Source organism: Carcharodon carcharias, chromosome 4 (assembly GCF_017639515.1).
Source record: "Carcharodon carcharias isolate sCarCar2 chromosome 4, sCarCar2.pri, whole genome shotgun sequence".
In the NCBI taxonomy this organism is placed as follows: Eukaryota; Metazoa; Chordata; class Chondrichthyes; order Lamniformes; family Lamnidae; genus Carcharodon; species Carcharodon carcharias.
In genome coordinates, this window is record NC_054470.1 from 191,929,244 (window position 1) to 191,953,112 (window position 23,869).

Here is a 23,869-nt window from a genome sequence, read left to right on the forward strand (position 1 = left end):
GGGAGCTGCACTCATCAGGCAAGTGGGGAGTATTCCATCATACTCCTGACTTGTGCCTTGTAGAATGTGGACAGGGCCTGGAGAGTCAGGAGGTGAGTTACCCACCACAAGATTCCTAGCCTCTGACCTGCTCTGCAGCCACAGTATTTGTATGTCCAGTTCAATATCTGGTCAACGCTAACCCCAAGGATTTTGACACTGGGGGATTCAGCAAAAGTACTGCCATTGAATGTCAAATGCTTGGCACTTGGGTGGTGTGAATGTTACTTGCCACTTGTCAGCCCAAGCCTGGATATTGTGCATATTGAAGCAGGAAGTCAGGCTCTCTGGGTGTACTGTAACCTTTAGATGGGGCTGTAATGACAATAAATGATATTTCCTCTTCAAATTGACATTAAGAACGCTAGGTGCATTTATATAACAGACCTACTGTAGAAAATATCCCAAAAGTGCTGCACAGACTTGGAAGAAAAAAAATGAAGGAAATGTCCGGAAGGTGGTCAGGGTCAGGGTTTTAGAAGAGGGACGGAGAGACAGAGGACAATTCCAGACCATAAGGCCTGGGCACATCTTCCAATGGCGAGGCGCAAGAGGCCAGCTAGAAGAACAGGAAATTCATGTCCTCAATGCCAGGGGAAGGTCCATGCCATGAGCCTGGTAAGTTGGCACAAGGCCTTCCTGAAAGGAGGCAATTACCAAGATGAGTTATATAGGTCCAGATTTAATAATTAATTGAATTGAAACGCCTGGGCCTACTGGATTATTAATCCAATGTCATTACCACGACACCACTAGCTCCCACAAATGGCAATGAGATATCGACTATATAATCTGCATTAGTCATGTTGGTTGAGAGTGAAATATTGGCCAGGACCCCAGGAGAACACACCAGCTCTTCTTCAAAATAATGATGTAGTAATTATGGTTTTATTTAGTGTGTAATGTACCTTTAAGAATAATACTGGTTAAGGAAGATCACATGATCTGTAGTAACCAATAGGAGAGTAGCATAGGCTACCTCTAGCTGTCAGTGCAGAGATAGAGTTGGAGTTGAAAGCACATGTGTAGTTGCTGGTGAGTATGTTGTAAATAAACTTAATGTTTCCACCCAGAAAGTGTCTGCAGATCAGCTCTATCAACGATAGTAGTAATTTGGCCGCCCTTAAAACAAGTGACTGTGGGATCTTTTATGTCCACCTGAAAGGTCAGATGGCGCCTTGGTTTAACACCCCATCAGAAAAGTCCTGCCTTTGACAGTGCAGCACCCCCTCAGCACTGCAGCGGGAGCATCAGCCTGGAGAGAGAAATATTAACAGAGAAAAAGGCATGGCAAACTAATACTGTAGGTGCCATATTGTGCATCATACTCAGGATTGGTGCCTGGTGCAGAGAAACAGGAGACCAACAAAGGGTCATATGGGGGTCACAGATGTTTTCTAGCCCTCAGGTTGAACGGTCACTTAATCTGTGGAAAGAAAGAGAAGAGTAAATATTCAACTGAAATTAGTCCAATAGACATTCAGTAATTTAGGTTTACTATATATGAGATATTTAATATATAAGATAATATTGAAATTGGAATTAGCACTATAAAGTAAGGCCACATCTCTAAACTCAAAGTTGAGGAATATGCTTAAGATTTTTGAAGGACACAGAAGATTGTAGAGGTTTTATTTGGGAAATATTATTCATGTACACTGTCTACAAGGCACAAGTCAGGAGTGTGATGGAATACTCCCCACTTGCCTGGATGAGTGCAGCTCCCACATCACTCAAGAAGCTCGACACCATCCAGGACAAAGCAACCTGTGTGACTGGCACCTCATCCATCCACCAGCTTAAACATTGACTCCCTCCACCACCAATGCACAGTGGCTTCAGTGTGTACCATCTACAAGATGCACTGCAGGAATTCACCAAGACTCCTTCAACAGCACACGAAACACATGACCACTACCATCTAGAAGGACAAGGGCAGCAGATGCATGGGAACACCATCACCTGGAATTCCCCTCCAAGCCATTCACCATCCTGACTTGGAAATATATCGCCGTTCCTTCATTGTCGCTGGGTGAAAATCCTGGGACTCCCTCCCTAACTGCACTGTGGGTGTACCTACACCACATGGACTGCAGCGGTTCAAGAAGGCAGCTCACCACCACCTTCTCAAGGGTAATTAGGGATGGGCAATAAATGCTGCGTCTTGCCAGTAACTTCTTGTCACACTATGGATGTCACACTTTATCACATCCTCTGACTCACATGAACAATGCCACGTGAGATCTGACAGGTGTGTATAAAAATATTCATGTTGATATTAGATACAAATAGATAGTGTGTTTTAAATGTTTGGTGTATTCACTCTTTTTCATTTGATATTGGGATGTGAGCAAGACCAGAATTTATTGCCCTTCCCTAACTCCCCTGGAGAAGGTGGTGGTGATCCATCTTCCTGAAGTGCTGAGTCCATGTGGTGTAGGACAGAGTGCTTTCTTCTGTAGTGAGTGGGCTTCCTAGGCCATTTCAGAGGGCAGTTAAGAGTCCATGTGTAGGCCATGACGGGTAAGGACAGAAGATTTCCTTCCTTAAAGGACATTAGTGAACCTGATGGGTTTTTAATGACCACCTGGTAGCTTCATTGTCATTAATGAGATGAGTATTTTATTCTAGAATTATTAATTAATGGGATTTAAATTTCTACAGCTGCCGTGGTGGAGTTTGAACTCATGGGGAGAATTTTGTCCCCAACGGGCAGGTTGTGCGGGCGTGGGGACGGGTGAGAGCGCAGCCAATCAGCGCCCCCGATCGGCTGGGCGCCATCATTTTACGTTATGACGACATTTTACGCCAATTAAGGCCCGCCCGGTGTGACCCGTGCCCAGAAACGCTGTGTGCACTCCCTGTGCGGGCAGGGGGGTTGGGTGGGGGGTTTGCCTGAGTTGGGAGTGCTCTCTTTCACGCAAGCGCACAAAAGAGCGCAGGAATCTCCCTGAGGCATTAGTTTTAAGTTTAAACAGTTTAGTAAAAGTGTTGAAAAAAATTTGATGACATGGCCCCTCATGTGAAACCGTCACGCACAAAAGAGCGCAGGAATCTCCCTGAGGCATTAGTTTTAAGTTTAAACAGTTTAGTAAAAGTGTTGAAAAAAATTTTATGACATGGCCCCTCATGTGAAACCGTCACGCCCAACGTCACCGTGCGCACCACCCCCCCCACCCCCCCCATTGCTGGCCGAGCCGAAGATTCTGCCCCATGATTCAAGAGTATTAGTCCAGCCCTCTGTGTCACCGGAGTCAGTAACATTACCGCTCTGCCACCACGCCTTTATCAAGGGCAGGAGAGGCAGGTTTATCATTTTCAGTCGTATTTAAGCGGAGAATTTCTGCTCATTTTGGCTTAAAATCACAAAATGGGCAAAGGCAGAGGGGACATACCTTTTATTTTGTTGAAGAGAATGATCCCCGTTATCAGAAGGAGGAGAAATTTAACCAGCGGGATCAGGCACAGCATTCCGATTATGAAATCCAAGTAATTTTTGTCAGCCATGGCTAAGTGGATCTGACTGACGTCCCTCCCGTGTTCGTTTACAGCCACGCAGCTGTATGTCCCTCTCAGCTTCGGGATAAGGAACTTTCCTATGGTTTGGTGTTTGCCCGTCACTCGGGTGACTGTTGTGTCACTGCTGTCCCCGGGCACCGTGCTGTTTTCAGGGTCGATCCACGTGACGTTGGCAGGTGGCTCCCCTTCAACCCTGCACACGATGGTCTTTCCAGTTGTATCATCGCCCACAGCTGACAGCTCCAGGATAGCAGCTGGGGCTTGGGGAAGAAAGAGAAATGCAGGTAAACATTCTCGGGATGTGAGTGTCAATTGACCAACCCTAGTTGCCCTTGAGAAGGTGGTGGCGGTGAGCTGCCTTCTTGAGCCGCTGCAGTCCGTGTGGTGTAGGTACACCCACAGCGCTGTTGGGGAGGGAAATTAGTAAAAACCTAAGGAATTATAAACGTGAATTCAGAATAAGCCGTAAAGCTGTGAGATTTTTAATCTCCAGCTTGTTCATTATAAACCTGTGCCAAAGTTAAACACCACGCTCACATCGACGCTCTTTATTCAGATAAACATTTTGTCTGCCTCAGAGGAGTATGTTCAACCATTTCATGAGGGGTAAATTGGGGTTCATGGGGGGATATGAGGAGGTTGGTGTTTCGCACAGACTCACCAGAATGATACCAGGGTAAATTGTAGTGTCTAAAAAAGAAAAGTGGTTTGATAGAGTGGGGATGATAGAGTTTGATAAAGGGGAGGCGATGGTGTAGTGCTATTGTTGCTGGACTAATAATCCAGAGAGCCAGGGTACTGCTCTGGGGACCCAGGTTCGAATCCCACCACGGCAGATGGTGGTATTTGAATTAAAAGTCTAATAATGACCATGAAACCATTGCTGATTGTTGTAAAAACCCATCTGGTTCACGAATCCCCTTTAGGGAAGGAAATCAGCTGTCCTTACCTGGTGTGGCCTACATGTGACTCCAGACAGACCAATGGAAATGACAATGGCATTTGCAGCCCTGTTCACCCTGCTAAGTCCTCCTTACTAACATTTGAAAGCTAGTCCCAAAATTGGGAGAGCTGTCTCACGGATTAGTCAAGCAACAGCCTGACATTGTCATCCTCTTAGAATCATACCTTACAGATAATGTCCCAGACACCACCATCACCATTCCTGGGTATGTCCTGTCCCACCAGCAGGACATGTCCAGCAGAGGTGGCAGCACAGCGGTATACAGTCGGGAGGGAGTTGTCCTGGGAGTCCTCAACATCGACTCCAGACCCCATGAATTCTCATGGCATCAGGTCAAACATGGGCAAGGAAACCTCCTGCTGATTACCATGTACCGCCCTTCCTCAGCTGGTGAATCAGTGCTCATCCATGTTGAACATTGCTTGGAGGAAGCACTGAGGGTGGCAAGGGTGCAGAATGTACTCTGGGTGGGGGACTTCAATGTCCATCACCAAGAGTGGCTCAGTAACACCATTACTGACCGAGCTGGCCAAGTCCTAACTGACATAGCTGCTAGACCGGGTCTGCAGCAATTGGTGAGGGAACCAACAAGAGGGAAAAACATACTTGACCTCATCCTCACCAACCTGCCTGCTGCAGATACATCTGTCCATAACAGTATCGGTAGGAGTGACCACTGCACAGTTATTGTGGAGACAAAGTCCCACCTTCACATTGAAGATACCCTCCATCGTGTTGTGTGGCCCTACCACTGTGCTAAATGGGATAGATTTTGAACAGATCTAGCAACTCAAGACTGGGCAACCATGAGGCACTGTGGAACATCAGCAGCAGCAGAATTGTACTCAACCACAATCTGTAACCTCATGGCCCAGCATATCCCCAGTTCTACCATTACCAGGGGATCAACCCTGGTTGAATGAAGAGTGCAGGAGGGCATGCCAGGAGCAGCACCAGGCATACCTAAAAATGAGGTGTCAACCTGGTGAAGCTACAACACAGGACTACTTGCGTGACAAACAGCATAAGCAGCAAGTGATAGACAGGGTTAAGCAATCCCACAACCAACAGATCAGATCTAAGCTCTGCAGTCCTGCCACATCCAGTCATGAATGGTGGTGGACACTGGAAGAGGAGGCTCCACAAATATCCCCATCCTCAATGACAGGGGGAGCCCAGCACATCAGTGTAAAAGATAAGGCTGAAGCATTTGCTACAACCTTAAGCCAGAAGTGCTGAGTGGATGATGTTGTGACACAGCAGTTTGTAAAGACTGAGTTATTTAAAACCCCAGAAGGAAACGTTAAACAACTGTCATAACCTATATTTTCAATTGATATGTTTTGAGTTGCAGCTCTGAATTCAGGAATAAGACCACCAGTTCTCAAGAGGTTTTTACATCAAATTAAATGAAACATTTATTAAATTACAACAAATTAAATGCATTCACAAGGCTACAAATTACCACTATCATAACTTTTAACAAATTCCAGTATTAATCTCCATTAAGACAACAATAACCAATAGACTTAAACAGACACCAGGCAAAGCATTTTCATCTTATGAATTCAAAATGAGGTTTCTTTCAATTTGTTCCTTTGCAGACAGTTGTCGACTTACAGGCTTAGATCTTACATGCCTCTGCCCTGCACATACAAACTCCCTTCTGTATATACCTAGCCTTTCTCTTTGAATGTAAATTCTCATTGTATCACCAAGCCCTTTGAACTCCACCTTTTCTAACAGTAAAACCCTTTACATAGTGTTCCATCACCCCCAATGCCAGAAGGGTCAATAATGACCTATTTTCACTGGATCCACTATTTGGACCTCCACTTGATTCCTCGTCTTCATCCACATCAACAACTTCATCAGGTGAGTATTCACCGTCTAATGTTGCTCAATGGTGTAAATATTTTTAATTGACTAATACTGTATATATCGTTAACCAGCTGAGTATGAATTTTGTGTATGTTACATAATTTCTGTACTATTATATTGCTACTATCAGAATGTCATGTTAATATAATAATGTGATAAAACCATTAAACATTTGCTAAATTTTTCCATTTCATCGCATAAGTAAGATACCATTGACAAATGGTAACATTCTGTTAATGCTAAACTCAGTTTTCTGAGAGATTCTTTTCTCTTTGTTTTTACTTTAACTGCAAAAGCGAAAGATTTTGGCTGCTGTTAATTTAATAAAATGCAGAAGAGGTGTGCAATGGTTCACTCTCCTCATTATTTTTACTGAGGTCAAATAGTAAATTTATTTATGTACTCCAGTCACATTTAGAAACTCAATTTTAAAGTATTCTATATTTAAGTTAAGAAACTCAAAATATATGTAGTTAAAAAAGATAATCCTACCAATTGTGGATGAAATAAATACCATCTATCAATTATTTTTAGAGTTAACATGATGAAGACCATGACCACAGCGCATTATGATCCAATCCTTTTATACTTGAGGCCAGTTGATTAAACTGAATAGAGATCAAGGGGAAAAGCTTCTTTCCTAAGGCTTGGAAGTTGCAATGAGAAGCAGATTGATGCAGCATATATCCCCAATTTGAGATTATCCGAAACCAGTTGGAAAACTTCGCAATGGGCTGCGCCAACAAAAAGTAGTTTAAATGGCGAAATATTTTTATACAAATCGGTTTGAGTTATTTTATTTTGGATAGGCAAAAGGGCTCCTGCATCACAACTGAGCTTTTTAACCTTAAATCAGATTATTTATCGTTTTAAAAATGTTATGGTTGCCCTGCAATGTCAAATGGAGATTTTTTTTCTACAGCTCTTCATATGGTACATTCCTGATTTCAGCCAAAAAAAAAATGTATTTGTGCTTCATTTGGGCAAGAGAGATCAGAGGAAGGCACTGCCTGAGAAAAAAGCTGGGAGAATTAAAGAGAAAGGCCGTCATGCAGCCGTGTACATCCAAAGAAATAATTCTATGGAAGCTGTATTCCACCTGCGTTGTGCTGGGCAACTTGAGAAACAGTGGGAAAAAGTAACCATGTTAAAATAAGGCATGAACGAAATAAAATTTAAGATTGGGATCTGATCATTGATAGACTAGGAAATCCTTGGATCAAAGAAGAATCCTGATTTCGTAAATTCCCTGGTTAAATGCTTTACTGAAGATGCTAAATACATTTCATTGTAGACTCATAAGTTGTGTAAGTCAGACAAGTTCTGTGATTGAACAGATGGGCTATTTGCTCTAAACCTCATGTTTCAACTGGCGTGTCTTCATTCTTAGATCTATTTTAATTTGTTGGTTCTGGCAAACTCAGGAAGTAGTTTTGAGATTGAGCACCAGACTGTCAACCAGTCTCCACATCTCTGCATGTGCTTCTTAAGGGTGAAGCATTGTAGTTGTCAGTTGTTTGCATTTAGGATGATCATCAATGATCCAGGTCTGTTGTTATACTAGCCATAAATCTCGGGACTTTACAGTTTTTGCACTTAAAGCTTGTGCCTTAGGTCACCTATGATCAAAAGAGGCAAGTTGCTATGCTTTGGGAGTCAGGCAAAGGTCCTTTCTGAGTCCATTAATATTATCCAAGTTCAAGGCTAGTTCAGCATTTTGATACCAATGACTTGAAGGCTGTCTGCCAACAGTGTGTGAAATTTGAAGCAAGACTTAAGAACAATAGGTTCGACTTGAACATGCCAAGAGACTTGAACAAAGGGCTAGATCTTGTGTTATCATAGAAATAATGGTGTTTGCCGCTGACCTTGGAGAAAGCTGCCCACATAGATCTAGCGATTTCTGTAGTGTGAACTTCCCCTTTCCCAATGTCAGTTTAAACCTGGTACCAAGTCAAGTGGGTCTCTTGGTGGATGGCCACAGTGATGTCAGCAAGCAGGTAAAACAGCCAATCACACGTAGCAAGCCACGAGGTTAACAGCACTTAAATTAACTAAAAGTGAAGAATATTTTCAGGCAGTGAAATTGATTATTATGATTGGATTAAGAGATAAGTTAAAATGAAGATAAGCTTTTAAGAAAATTATTTTAAAAATAAATGGATTTCTTTATCATAATGGAGAAATTTTACATTCCACAAATATTAAATTAGCTTTTCAGGGCTAGTGAAAGTGTTTAGCAGTAGTTATGAAATTAATACACTGTTAAAAGCTCAGTTACACCTCATTTAACAAGGTGTAATCTTTTCAAGGGTTTCGGCAGTGAGACTAACAGCATAAGTATGCAATTTCACATTGATTAATCTATCTCCCATTGATTGTAGTCTGGCAGTGCCCCGAGAGCACCCTTTTGAGAAGCATGGAGTAATTGACAGCAACTTCTGGATTCCTGCGTTATTCTGCCTATGTGTGGACTCCAAAAGTTGCTGTCAGTTTGAGCAGAGTTACGACAGTGAAAGCTAACAGTTTTGCCATCGTGACCGCTGCAAAATCTGGACTAGTGAAAATACTGGAGTAATGTGGGAGGGGATTATATAGAAGCTGAAACAGATGCCGAAGACTATTAGAGATGTAGGCTTTTGCTATGATGCTTTCCTGGTTCCAGAGATGGAAAACTCGGATTTGAAGAAATTGTGGCTCTGAAGAGGATTGGCTAACTAACAAGAGACAGAGAGTTGGGATGTGTCATTTTCAGTTTGGCAAGCTCCAGGCTTGAGGGGTGACATAGGGATCAGTGCTGAGCTTCAACTATTTACAATCTATATTAACAACTCGAATGAAGGGACCGAGTGTATTGCAGCCAAATCTGCTAACGATACAAAGATAGATGGGAAAGCAATTTGTGATGAGGGCACAAAGAGTCTGAAAAGGGATACAGGGAGTTTAAGTGAGGGAACAAAAATTTGCCAGATGGTGTATAATGTGGAAAAATGTGAGTGTCATGCTGAGAAAAAATTGTTTCTCTTCCATTTTCTCTTGTTTAAATTCTGTTTTTAAAAATGGGCAAAGACTGATCCATCAACCTCCTGGAACATGACACTCCTTGCATTGTATGAACATTCCAGCCAAGCCAACCCAAGGAACTAGTACATGAGATGTATGCACCAGCTAACTCTGGACAAAGGCTGCTTTAATTACACAGCTTTGGACTGTGCCTTCAGTTGCTGTTTAACATCAGAAGAGTAAAAACAGGATTCCAGGCTAGGAGCCTGCCTCTGACCTCCATCTCTCTCAAAGTCTGATCTCAGGAAAGAATGCTGTTTCTCGCCTACAAAGTGAACTAATTTCCAGAATACAAAAATACTTTGCTGCATCTTCAACTGCCTCAACCAAGTTCCTAGGACTAAGACCAGGAATTCTGCCAGACCAAGCCACCTAAAAGAACCTTCATTGGACATTGACTTACTGGATCTACTCATGTGAATTGATGCCAATACCTTTTGATTTTTTTTTAAGTAACTCACGATTTGTGACTACTTTCCCTTTCTTTCTCTGCCTCTGTATGCTCGTGGGTGTGAATGTGTGTCGTGATCCATTCCTCGGGTTTTGAAAGTGTTAATAAATCCTCGTTTTATTTCATCTTAAAGAATTTGGTGTGTGGTTATTTTTAACATTGGACCTCATAAACAGAGGTTTGGGAAACAGACCATGACCCATTTAAATAAGGGAAAGGATGCTAATGGAAACAAATTAAATTAGAAATTAAAACTACCGCTGTCACAGGCAGAAGGGAGGAACAGTAATAATACTTCAATTCAATTTAGATTTAAGGTAAGAGGCAGGAGGTTTAGAGGGGATGTGAGGAAGAATTTTTTTACCCAGAGGGTGGTGGGAATCTGGAACTCACTGCCTGAAAGGGTGGTAGAGGCAGAAACCCTCATAACATTTAAGAAGTATTTGGATGTGCGCTTGCGATGCCATGGCATACAGGGCTATGGGCCTAGTGTTGGAAAATGGGATTAGAATAGTTCGGTACTTGTTTGACCAGTGCAGACTCGATGGGCCGAAGGGCCTTTTTCTGTGCTGTAGACCTCTATGACTCTATAATACCAATTTTATTAGTAATATAAACATTGCTTGGTGTCTCCTAGCTAGGTGCAAGATTTCACTCCCACCTTTGAATGCTCCATTCAACAAAATGCAAATGTACCTCTTCCTTACTGTTTACATCTTAAAACTACTGTACATCAAAGCACCCAGGCTAGCTGGCTTTAGCCAAATTAACAACTACACAGTTTAAACTTTTATTTAATAAAAAAAAAATTTCCAATAACAATATATACATTAATATCTCTTCCTGACAATGATCCATCTTGGCCTCCTCTGGAGGTCCCCAGCATCACAGATGCCAGTCTTCAGCCAATTCGATTCACTCCACGTGATATCAAGAAACGACTGGATTGTGCAAAGGCTAAGGGTGCTGATAATATTCCAGCAATAGTACTGAAGATTTGTGCTCTAGAACTTGCCACGCCCCTAGCCAAGCTGTTCCAGTACAGCTGCAACACTGGCATCTACCCAACCAAGTGGAAAATTGCCCAGTTTTGTCCTGCGCACAAAAAGCAGGACAAATCCAACCCGGCCAATTACTGCCCCATCAGTCTACTCTCCATCATCAGTAAAGTGATGGAAGGGGTCATCAACAGCGTTGTCAAGCGACACTTGCTTAGCAATAACCTGCTCACTGATGCCCAGTTTAGGTTCTGCCAGGGCCACTCAGCTCCTGACCTCATTACAGCCTTGGTTCAAACATGGACAGAAGGGCTGAACTCCCGAGGTGAGGTGAGAGTGACTGCCCTTGACATCAAGGCAGCATTTGGCCCAAGTGTGGCATCAAAGAGCCCTAGCAAAACTGGAGTCAATGGGAATCAGGGGGAAAACTCTCCACTGGTCAGAGTCATACCTAGCACAAAGGAAAATAGTTGTGGTTGTTGGAGGTCAGTCATCTCAGCTCCAGGTCATCACTGCAGGAGTTCCTCAGGGTAGTGTCCTCAGCCCAACCATCTTCAGCTGCTTCATCAATGACTTTCCTTCCATCATAAGGTCAGAAGTGAGGATGTGCGCTGATGATTGCACAATGTTCACCATCTTTCGTGATTCCTCAGATACTGAAGCAGTCCATGTCCAAATGCAGCAAGACCTGGACAGTATCCAGGCTTGGATATTGACAAGTGGCAAGTAACATTTGCACCACACAAGTGTCAGGAAATGACCATCTCCAACAAGAGAGAATCCAGCCATCGCTCCTTAACGTTCAATGGCATTACCATCACTGAATCCCCCACTATCAACATCCTGGGGGTTACCATTGACCAGAAACTGAACTGAACTAGCCATTTAAATACTGTGGCTACAGGAGCAGGTCGGAGGCTATGAATCCGGCGGCGAGTAACTCACCTCCTGACTCCCCAAAGCCTGTCCACCATCTACAAGGCACAAGTCAGGAGTGTGATGGAATACTATCTACTTGCCTGGATGAGTGCAACTCCCACACGCTCAAGAAGCTCGACACCATCCAGGACAAAGCAGCCCGCTTAATTGGCACCCCATCCACAAACATTGATTCCCTCCACCGATGCACAGTAGCAGCAGTGTGTGTATCATCTACAAGATGCACTGCAGGAATTCACCAAAGCTCCTTAGACAGCACCTTCCAAATCCACGGCCACTACCATCTAGAAGGACAAGGGCAGCAGATAGATGGGAACACCACCGCCTGGAAGTTCCCCTCCAAGTCACTCACCATCCTGTCTTGGAAATATATCACTGTTCCTTCACTGTCACTAGGTCAAAATCCTGGAACTCCCTCCCTAACAGCTCTGTGGGTGTACCTACACCACATGGACTGCAGCGGTTCAGGAAGGCAGATCACCATCACCTTCTCAAGGGCAATTAGGGATGGGCAATAAATGCTGGCCCAGCCAGCGACGCCCACATCCCGTGAATGAATACAAAAAAACATTGAACCTGTTTGCTGTGATAGAGGAGCCCAGAATAGAGGGATATTGTCTTAAAATACAAACCACTTGGGAGTGAAATCAGGAAACGTTTTTACACTCGAACACTATTGTAAGTCATTTTGATGTCTCTTGTATTTCCTTTTATGAGTAAAATGTAACCAGTTGTGGCATGGACCAGCGCAGAGAGCTCAATATCAGATGGTAGGAACATGGAGCGTGGAGGACATCAGGACAAAGAGAGAATCCTGACCTAAGGTATCATCACTGAGGCTCAAATTTAACTTTTTAAAAATAAAGACAGTTTTACCTAAACAGGGACGGACACACACACACATTGAGGCAGTGGCTCACTACCAGACACTCTATCTACAGCAACTCTCATAGGCAACGGCCTATCTGGGTATGTGTGACTGGCTTTCTTCCTGCCTTATGGAGATACAGATGTGACATCTATTGCCAGCATGCACCTGGACACCTGGCCTCCTCCTGCTGAGACCAGGAAATGACCACATGCAGGTGGCCTTGCATAGCCTTGGTGGGATTGTTGAGGCACCGAAACCCAATCGGATGACCCAATTCAAGGTATTACCTTATATATCAAGGGAGCAGGATCAGAAAGGAGTATAAAACCACAGCCCCCAAGGACATTGCTGCTGCAGCCAGGGAAGCGTGACTTGGTCAGTCACGGGAAATCATGCAGAAGAACTCATTCAGCGGACTGGCTACCGCAGAACCAGTTCCTGCACGCGGGCGGGTCTTATTAAGCAACTGGTGTTGTAAGCATGTACTGTTGCTTAGTAGGTTAATAAAGGTTTTCCATATAAAGTGGAAATTGTATCCAAAGTTTATTTCGTGACATTGATACTTAGTATTGGATCTGGACCCTCAAGGGAAATGAGATCCTCTTTATTATATTAGATACCAAGAATCCGCTACTCCAAGCAGTTGTGGATGCTGGGGTCAGTTGGAGCTTTCGAGACTGTGAATGATAGATTTTAGTTGAGTAAGAGTTTAGAACAAAGGCAGGCCGCTCAAGTTAAAATAGAGGGAGACGGTTGCGTAGTGGCAATGGACCAGAGTTTTGCTCCTGAGTGGGGTAGCTTGAGTCAGGAAATTTCCCACCTTGGCGCACCCAGCATGGGAAAAAGTGTTCTAAATGCTGCCATTTTCACTCTGTTGGATGGGGGGCAGGGGCGCAAGGTGGAGGGGACATGAGCACAGGATAGATTTGGGCCCACCTCCCCTGGACGGAGATCGGAGGCAGGCACAAGGCTCCAGTATGTCGAGGCTGGCTGTTTAGAAGGACCACCTTGTTTGTCCCAGTTGCTTTATCAAATATTAGGCTCTCAGGCACCCCCCCCCCACATTTCCCCTACCAGCACAAATGGGATCTGTGTCCCATCCGCCATTCTTAAAGATCCACAGAGTTGCCAGGACTCCAGGAAAATCTGGCACAATGTTACTGGATGAGCAATCCAGAGGTCTAGACTAATGGCTGGTGGAATTTAAATGCAATTAATAAATCTGGAATATAGAGCTAGTCTAGTCTCAATAATGATGTCCAAGGAACTATCATCGATTGTTGTTAAAACCCATCTGGTTCACTAAAGTCCTTTAGGGAAGGAAATCTGCCATCCCATGTGACTCCAGACCCAGAGCAATGTGGTTGACTCTTAACTGCCCTTTGAAATAGCCTAGCAAGTCACTCAGTGCAAGGGTAATTAGGGTTGGACCAATAATTAGGGTTGGGTTTCCAGTGACACCCACATTCCATGAAAGAATTTTTTTTTAAAGGTAGAGATCGTCCAGCTTTGGTTAAATGAGGATACATACTTGTGGGGCTGAATGGCCTCTGCCTGATCCTAATGTTCCTGTGCTCCACTAACTGTGTGTCTCCTCTACAAATCCATTATTCTGTATGTTGTTTTCAATCTTGAATCTTCCCTGAGGCTTGTTAATTATATGCCAGGGACCAAGTTGACAAACATGCTCACATCTATACACTCCAGTCAACTAAATGTTTCACATTGATTCATGCCTGGTGTTTGAAATAGATAAATAACTTGGGATATTAATACAGAATAAAATTTCAACATTTTCCAATGATACTAAGCTTGAAGGGGTGACAACTAATGAGGATGATACAAGTTGACTGCAACAGGGCTAACAGAGCGAGCAAACAAGTAGCAGATGGAGAATTGTGAGGTAATGCATTTTGGAAGAAGAGATAGGGAGAAGCAATATAGACTTAATAGCACAGTCCTAATGAGTGGCCAGGAACAGAAGGTGCATTATTCTTTCAAGGTGGTAGACCATATTGAGAGAGTGGTTAGCAAAGTGTATGTGATCTTGGGCTTTGTAAATAGAGGCATTGAGAACAAAAACAGGGAGGTTATGTTGAGCATTTTTAAAGCTCTGGTTAGGCCTCAACTAGGGTATTGTGTCCAGTTCTGGTCACCCCACTTTAGAAAAAATGTTTTGGTCCTTGAGAGGGTGCAGAGGAGGTTTACCAGAATGGTTCCAGGGATGAGGGATTTTAGCTACAAGGTTAGGTTGGAGAAGCTGGGCTTGTTCTCCTTGGAATAAAGGTGATTGAGGGGGGATTTGATGGAGGTGTACCAGATGTGACAGGTTCAGATAAGGTAGACAAATAAAAGCTGTTTCCATTAGTTGATGGTACAAAGACCAGATTGAAGGTTTTTGGACAAGAGATGCAGCGGGGGATGGAAAGCAGCAGTTTTATAGGCAATGAATGGTAATGAGCCAGAATTCACTGCCTATAAGGGTGATGGAAGAGGAGACGATCAATGATTTCAAAAGAAAACTGGATTGGCACTTGAGGGAAATAAGCCAGGCTATGAGGCTGGTGTAGGGGAATGGGACTGAATGGATTGAGAGGTGGCATGAACTCGATGTGGACTTCCTTCTGTGCTGTTATGACTATAAGATTAATATATTATTATTGAAGTGGGACTAATTGGATAGCTTTTTCAAAGTGTCAGCACAGGTATGATGGGTTGAATGGCCTCCTGTGCTGTATCATTCTATGATTCAATGAAATAGATTTTATTGTCTTAGTCCACATGTTGTACCTCTACTCCATCCACCATCTTGAACATTCACTCCTTCTACCACTGATGCACAGTAGCAGCAGTGTGCACCATCTACAAGATGCACAACACAACTCACCAAGGCTCCTTCAATAGCACCTTCCAAACCCACAACCTCTACTGGAGAATCCTGCTTCGGACACCATGATACTAGACCTCGTAGTCTTGAGTATATTAATAGCAAGTCTTTATTAGCAACTCATATCTATATACATATATACAGTAGTTGGTACAGGTATGAAGCTGACTCCATCCTAGGTCTTTACACATCTCTGTCCATCTCTAGACTGACCCTGGCTCTGGGCTGTGTAGCTACTTATCTCAGTGTGTGGGTGGCACTGTACTCAGTCCCACATTAACCCTGTATGTACCAGACCCTACTACTACATCTACACCTAGAAGGACAAGGGTAGCAGATGCATGGGAACACCACCACCTGGAAATTCCCCTCCAAGCCACTCACCATCCTGACTTGGAAATATATCGCCGTTCCTTCACTGTCGCTGGGTCAAAATCCTGGAACTCCGTCCCTAACAGCACTGTGGGTGTACCTACACCACATGGACTGCAGCGGTTCAAGAAGGCAGCTCACCACCACCTTCTCAAGGGCATTTAGGGATGGGCAATAAATGCTGGCCCAGCCAGCGACACCCACAACCCAAGAATGAATTTTTAAAAATCAAGACCATTTAATGACTGAATGGCATAATATACAGGCAGTCAAAAGTTATACTTTCATGTTACCACTGACCTCGATGTTTTCTTACCAACAACCTGTAGTCTCATCACATCCTGAGTCACCTTTTCCACTTTCCTGTGCTTGATGTGCACATGACAGAAATAATCACTGGAGTCATTCAGCCACAGGTCCCTCATCCTTAGGGAGGCGTCTCCTTGGGTTGTGTTTCCGATCAGTTCATATCGATCTCCTTCGTTTACAGTAACCGAGTCACTGTCGCGAGAACCAGCACCGAGGGAACGAGTGTGATTAAAGACAGTGGACTCTTTGTATGGATTCTCCTTCATCCAGAGGACAGTGATGGAGCTAGCAAGCCAGCCAGGAGGACTGAAGGTGCAGGGCAGCATGACAGAATCTCCCTTCTTCCCAGTCACTGGCCCCATATTGTTCTTATCAGCTGAGGTAGGGAAAGATTTGAAAGAATGTCCATTATTCAGCAACAGTGTTTGTGGAGACAGTTTACATTATGTCTGTATGTGTGGCAATATTCACTGAAACAGAAAGTGAGGCACCTTTAAAACAAATACAAGAAAAAACCTGCATTTTTATAGCATTTTTTCCCAACCTCGTGATGTCCGAAAGTGCTTTGCAACCAATGAAGTGCTTTTGAAGTGTATTCACAGCTGTAATATGGAAAACACAGCAGCTAAACAACACACAACCAACTCCCACAAACAGCACTGTGTCAATGACCAGATGATCTCTTTTCATTGCTATTGGCTGAGGGATAGATATTGGTCAGGACATTTGGGGTACCTCCACTGGTCTTTCTTCATATAAAGACCCTGGGATCTTTTCCATCACCTGAACAATCAGACGGGACCTCAGTTTATGTTCCTATCTGAAAGATGGCACTCCTGACAGTGCAGCACTTCTTCAAAGCTGCAGTGGGAACATCGGGTTTAGGAGGAGGAGTAGGCCATTTGGTACTTGGAGCCTGCTCCGCCGTTTGATAAGATCATGGCTGGGTTGGTTGTGTCTCAACTCCACTTTCCTGTCTGCCCCACTTCAGTCCCTTTTCTGTCAAAAATCTAACTCAGCTTAGAATTAATTCAATGTCCCAGCCTCCACTGCTCTTTGGGACAGAGAATTCCACAGACTAATGGCCCTCAGAGAAAAAACATTCCCCTCATCCCTGTCTTAAATGGGATACCCCTTATTTTTAAACAGGCCCCCTGGTTCTAATCTCTCCCACAAGAGGAAACATCCCCTCGGTTTCCATCCTGTCAAGTCCCCTCAAGATCTTATATGTTTCAAGGAGATCACCTCTCATTCTTCTAAACTCCAATGGATACAGTCCCAGCCTGCCCAACCTTTCCTCATAAAGTAAGACCTTCATACCAGGAATGAATCAAGTGAACCTTCTCTGAGCTGCTTCTAATGCAATTGTATCCTTTTTCAAATAAGGAGACTAAAACTGGACACAGTACTCCAGATGTGGTCTCACCAAGGCCCTGTCCAGCTGCATTAACATTTCCCTACGTTTATATTCCATTCCCTTGCAATAAACACCAACATTCCATCTGCCTTCCCAATCACTTGCTGTACCTGCATACTAACCTATTGTGATTCATGTACCAGGACACCCAGATCCCTCTGTACCTCAGAGTTCTGCAGTCTCTCTCCATTTAAATAGTATACTACTTTTCTATTCTTCCTGCCAAAGTGGGCAAGTTCACATTTTCCCATCTTATACTCCATCTGCCAAGCTTTTGCCCCCTCATTTAACCTTTCTATATCCCTTTGTGGACTCTTTCCTCCTCTTGACAACTTACTTTCCTACCTATCTTTGTCATAGAGTGATAGAGTTATACAACACAGAAACAGGCCCTTCAGCCCATCGTGTCTGTGCTAGCCATCAAGCACCTATCTATTCTAATCCCATTTTCCAGCACTTGGCCTGTAGCCCTGTATGCTATGGTGTTTCAAGTGCTCATCTAAATACTTCTTAAATGTTGTGAGGGTTCCTGCCTCTACCACCCCCTCAGGCAGTGTGTTCCAGATTCCAACCACCCTCGGAGGGAAAAAAATCTTTCCTCAAATCCCCTCTAAACCTCCTGCCCCTTACCTTAAATCTATTCCCCCTAGTTATTGACACCTCCTCTAAGGGGAAAAGTTTCTTCATATCTACCTTTTCTGTGCCCCTCATAATTTTGTATACCTCAGGCCCCCTTCAACCTTCTCTGCTCTAAGGAAAACAATCCTAGACTATCCAGTCTCTCCTCATAGCTGAAACGCTCCAGCCCTGGCAACATTCTGGTGAATCTCCTCTGCACCCTCTCCAGTGCAATCATATCCTTCATATAGCGTGGCAACCAGAACTGCACATAGTACTCCAGCTGTAGCTTAACTGGCGTTTTATACAGCTCCAACATAACCTCCTGCTCTTATATTCTATGCCTCGGCTAATAAAGGCAAGTATTTCATATGCCTTCTTAATCACCTTATCTACCTGTGCTGCTGCCTACAGGGATCTATGGACATGTACACCAAGGTCCCTCTGATCCTCTATATTTCCTAGGGTCCCACCATTCATTGTGTACTCCCTTGCTGTGTTAGTCCTCCCAAAATGCTTCACCTTACAATTCTCTGGATTAAATTCCATTTGCCACTGCTCTGCCCATCTTACCAGCCCATCTATATCGTCCTGTAATCTAAGGCTTTCCTCCTCACTATTTACGACACCACCAATTTTCGCGTCATCTGCGAACTTACTGATCATACCTCCTATATTCACATCTAAATCATCAATGTACACTACAAACAGCAAGGGTCCCAGCACCGATCCCTGTTGTACACCACTTGTCACAGGCTTCCAGTCACAAAAACAACCATCAACCATCACCCTCTGCTTCCTGCCACAAAGCCAATTTTGGATCCAATTTACCAAATTGCCCTGGATCCCATGGGCTTTTACCTACCTTGGTGTCATTGGCAAATTTAGCTACAATACATTTGGTCCCTCCGTCCAAGTCATTGATGTAGATTGTAACTAGTTGAGGCCCCTGCACTGATCCCTGTGGCATTCCACTGGTTACAGTTTGCCAGCCTGAAAAAGACACATTTATCCCCACTCTCTGCTTCCTGTTAGCTCTGTCCATGCTAAGATGTTACCTGCTACAGCATGAGCTCTTATTTTGCATAGTAACCTTTGATGTGGCACAGTTTAAAAATAAGATGTCCCCATTTGAGACGGAGATGGGAAGAATTATTTTTCTCTCAGAGGGTCATGAGTCTTTGGAACTCTCTCTTCTCCAGAGGGCAGTGGAGGCAGGGCCTATGAATAGTTTTAAGGCAGAGGTAGATAGATTTTTGACTAACAAAGTGAGTCAAATGTTGCTGGAGGTAGGCGGAATGTGGAGTTGAGGCCACAATCAGGTCAGCCATGATCTTATTGAAATGTGGCTCAAGGGGCTGAATGGCCTACTCTTGCTCCTAATTCATATGTTCATACATTCCTATGAGGTAGGAGGTAAGTTACCCACCTCAGAATTCCTTGTTTCTGACCTGTTCTTGGAAGCTTAGTATTTATATGGCTGGTTTAGTTCTGTTTCTGGTAATCTCCAGGGTGTTGATAATGGCGGATTCAACGATGATAATTTAATTGAATGTCAAAGGGAGATGGTTAGATTCTCTCTTGTTGGAGATGGGCATTGTTTGGCACTTATGTGGTGTGAGTTTTACTTGCCGCTTATCAGCCCAAGCCAGGATATTGTCCAGGTCTTGCTGCACATGAACAGCTACAGTATCTGAGGATCATGAAAATAATGGGGTTCAGGGGTTAGATATACATGAACAGGAAAAAACAGGGGTGAGGGAAAGGGGAGTGGCAATAATTGGATAGCTCTTTCAAGGGATCAGCATGGACACCATGGGCCAAATGGCCTCCTACTTCCTTGCATGAATCTCTGATCTCAACTGGCAACAATCTGATGTTACAACTTTCAACACGTTCTCACCTGCTACCACAAGAATTGTTTGGAACGAGCTTTGGGACGTTTCATTGGAATAGTCCTTCAGATTCACAAGACAAATATTTTGCTGATAATTATCGCGTAGGGTCAGCTGTTTGATCAATATGGAGGCATCATTCTCTCTCGGATTCCCCATCGCTCGATAACGCTCACCAATATTCTGGTGGATCAGATTTTCAAACCCGCCGCTCTGTGGGTTTAGCGATGGATAATTTGTGTAACTAAATAGTACCACTTTTGTCCACTTTTCCAACCATGTGATGGTGATGTTGCCTTTGTATCCTGGGTGAGGGTGGGTGAACTTGCAGAACAGAACAGTAGCCTTCCCTTCCCTACCCGTCACCTTATCTGGTGTCTCCATGGTCCAGCCATTCTTACTGAAACCTGTGAGGCGTGATGACATATTGCAAAAGAGCACAGAATGAGTAAAAGATCTTTCAACCTTCTCACCAAACTTCCTACAGTGTGTTCTCTGAAATAGGATGCAGCAGCACACCAAGTCTCTTTCAACAGCATCTTCCAAACCCATGACCACAACCATCTAGAAGGACAAGGGCAGCCGATAGATGGGAACACCACCACCTGGAAGTTCTCCTCCAAGCCACTCACCATCCTGGCTTGGAAATATATCGCCGTTCCTTCACTGTCGCTGGGTCAAAATCCTGGAACTCCCTCCCTAACAGCACTGAGGGTGTACCTACACTACATGGACTGCAGCGGTTCAAGAAGGCAGCTCACCACCACCTTCTCAAGGGCAATTAGGGATGGGCAATAAATACTAGTTTTGCTGGTGATGCTCGCATCCAAACAATTAATTTATAAAAGCACTTTCCTTCCAAAAGCTTCTTTCACCATCATTGAATGAGCCCAGCGTTCTGTAAGTTACCTGCTGGTCTGTAATGGATTAGGTGCTCAGTCCACAACGTTCTAACTCAGAGAGTGCAGCCCACTGAGAAAATACTAACAACCTCAAAGGGGCAAACACTGAACCACCAGGAATAATTCCATCTCTTCCTATCACAGCCCCTCCAAGCAGCTCAAGTGGTAAAAGCCAAATACCACAGATGCTGGAAGCAGAAAATGCTCAGCTGGCCTGCTGGCATTGTGGAGAGGGAGACAGAGTTAATGTTTCAAATCCACAACATTACCTCAGAACTGCTGAGTTTGTCCAGCACTTTTCGCTTTGAGCTCAGGTGGTGATGTTACTGCCAGTGGTGGAAAGGTCAATGTAAGGATTCCAACACAAGGTGAACATGCTGAGACATGTTTCCAAACAACAGTGGATGGGATGGGAAACGTGTCCTGAGTTGTGGATCCATTCAGCTTAGAGCCATTTAGAATACTCTGGGTTACACTATGACACACTCTGTATGGGCAGTTTCCTGACTTCACACTGCCAGTTGGGAAGCTTCAATAGTCAGGATGTTGCATGATAAGCGAACCTTTCCTGAAAGTTGCTCTCCTGAGACACTGTTAGACCCTGTGCTTATTTTACTCTCTCTCTCTTTCTCTATGTTGCGCCCTTGCTCTTTGAGGGTCGCTGATCATAGTTTATGCTCTGAGATCACTATGGGGCAAGGTGAGGAGGCAGGCTCCAAGAAATACCCAGCCTGTATGGGGGATTGAACCCTTGCGGTTGGCGTTATCCTGCATCACGCTCTCGCCATCTAGCCGACTGACCCTCTGCTTATTTTACCCAGTACTGGACATGGTTATGATGAGGGTATTATTATTATTATTATTATTATTATGGCAGCAAAAAGAAAAAGGCAGGTAAAGCAATGCCCAATATCTCTATCTACAACTGTGAAGCCAACCTGACATATTATGTTATCTGCAGTATTGAGTTAGCTCCGATCTAGTGTAGCTATGGTCAGTTCTGGGCTTCGCACCTCAGGAAGGATGTTTGCCTTGGAGAGGGTGCAGTGTAGATTCACCAGAATGAGCTAGGGCTCAAAGGGTTAACTTGAGAGGACAGGTTGCTTAGACTAGGCTTGTATTACCTCGAGCATAGAAGATTAAGGAGTTTTCTGACTGAGGTGTTTAAGATAATTCAAAAGAGCCAATGAGGTAGATAAAGCGAAACTATTTCCTTTTGTGGGTGCTACAGAACGAGGGGCACAACCTTAAAGTTAGAGCTAGGCTGTTCAGGGGCAATGTCAGGAAACTTTATACAAAGGGCAGTGGGAACCTGGAACTCTATCCCCAAAAAACACTGTTGAGGCTGAGGGTCAATTGAAAATTTCAAAAGTAAAATTTTAAAAATGTGAGAAAATGTAAGGGTATTAGGGATATGGAACGAAGGCAGGTAAATATAGTTAAGATACAGATCCACCATGATTTTGCTGAATGGCAGAACAGGGTCAAGGGGCTGAATGGCCCCCTCCACCATCTAAGGAAAACACTACTTCTAACAATAGAGCCTTGCAGAATAGGTTTACTCAGTTTCTCTACCTGAATGAAAGAGAGTGAGAGAGAAAGGGAAAAGAGAGCACAGACTGGAGACAGGAAGGAGAGAGAGAGAAAGAGGCAGGGGAGTTTGCAATAGAAGGGAATGAGGGAATGAAATACTTAATGGAAAGAAAAATGCAATAGAAAGGAAAGAGGGAGGAAGAAACAAGAGAAAAACAAAGGAGAGATTTAAAAAGATATTTCAGAATACACAGAATAGACACATTCCAATGAGAAAGTAAAATTCCAAGGGGAGGGCCAGCCATCTGAGGTTAACTAACAAAGTTAAAGAAGTATCAGACTTTTAAAAAGGCATATAATTACCCAATGATGAGTGGCAGATCAGAAGATTGGAAAGGATATAAAAAACAGTAAAGAATTACAAAAAGATTAATAAGGAGGGAAAAATTAGAGCATGGGGGAAAGCTAGTCAGAAATATAAAGACGGTTAGTAAGAGTTTCTATAGTTATTTAAATAAGAAAAGAGTTAACAGAGTGAGCTTTGGTCCTATAGAGAGTATGTCTGGGGAATTGGTAATGGAAAGTAGGGAAATGGCAGATGAATTAACTTTTGCTTCAGTCATCATTATAGAAGACACAAGTAACATCCCAGAAATAGCTGTAAATCAGGAAATGGAAGGGCGGGAGGAACTCTGGAAATTTACAGTCACCAGGGAAGTGGTATTGAACAAATTGTTGGAGCTGCGGGCTGACAAATCCCCAGGTCCGGATAAACTTCACCCTAAGGTCTTGAAAGAAGTGGCTAGTGAGATAGTTAATGCGCTGGTTTTAATTTCCCAAAATTCCCTAGATTTGGGGAGGCTTCCATTAGATTGGAAACTAGCAAATATAACTCCTTTATTCAAAAAGGGAGACAGAGAGCAGGAAATTATGAATCAGTTAACCTAACATCTGTCAAAGGGAAAATGGTAGAAGCTATTATTAAAGATGTTATAACAGGGCACTTAGAAAACTTCAAGGCAATCAGGCAGCGTCTACATGGTTTTGTAAAAGGGAAATCATGTTTAACCAATTTATTGGAGTTCTTTGGAGGACTCACATGTGCTGTGGATAAAGGGGAACTGGTGGATGTACTGTACTTAGATTTCCAGAAGGCATTTGATAAAGTGCCACATCAAAAGTAATTGTGGAAAATAAAAGCTCATGGTGTA

General features: G+C 43.6%; 1 protein-coding gene across 2 annotated transcripts in view; it reads right to left on the reverse strand.

Annotated features, from left to right (window-relative positions):
• Positions 1-1,036: 1,036 nt before the first annotated feature.
• The window catches only part of LOC121276847, a 48,327-nt gene continuing 25,494 nt past the window's right edge, over positions 1,037-23,869 (reverse strand). For both annotated transcript variants that reach the window (XM_041185407.1, XM_041185408.1), the window contains 4 exons: positions 20,232-20,630; positions 16,301-16,669; positions 3,435-3,818; positions 1,037-1,465 (listed from right to left, as the gene is read on the reverse strand). In XM_041185407.1, the coding sequence (XP_041041341.1) occupies positions 1,461-1,465; positions 3,435-3,818; positions 16,301-16,669; positions 20,232-20,630 (1,157 nt within the window). In that variant the 3' untranslated portion in view covers positions 1,037-1,460. The remainder of the gene's footprint in view (positions 1,466-3,434; positions 3,819-16,300; positions 16,670-20,231; positions 20,631-23,869) is intronic.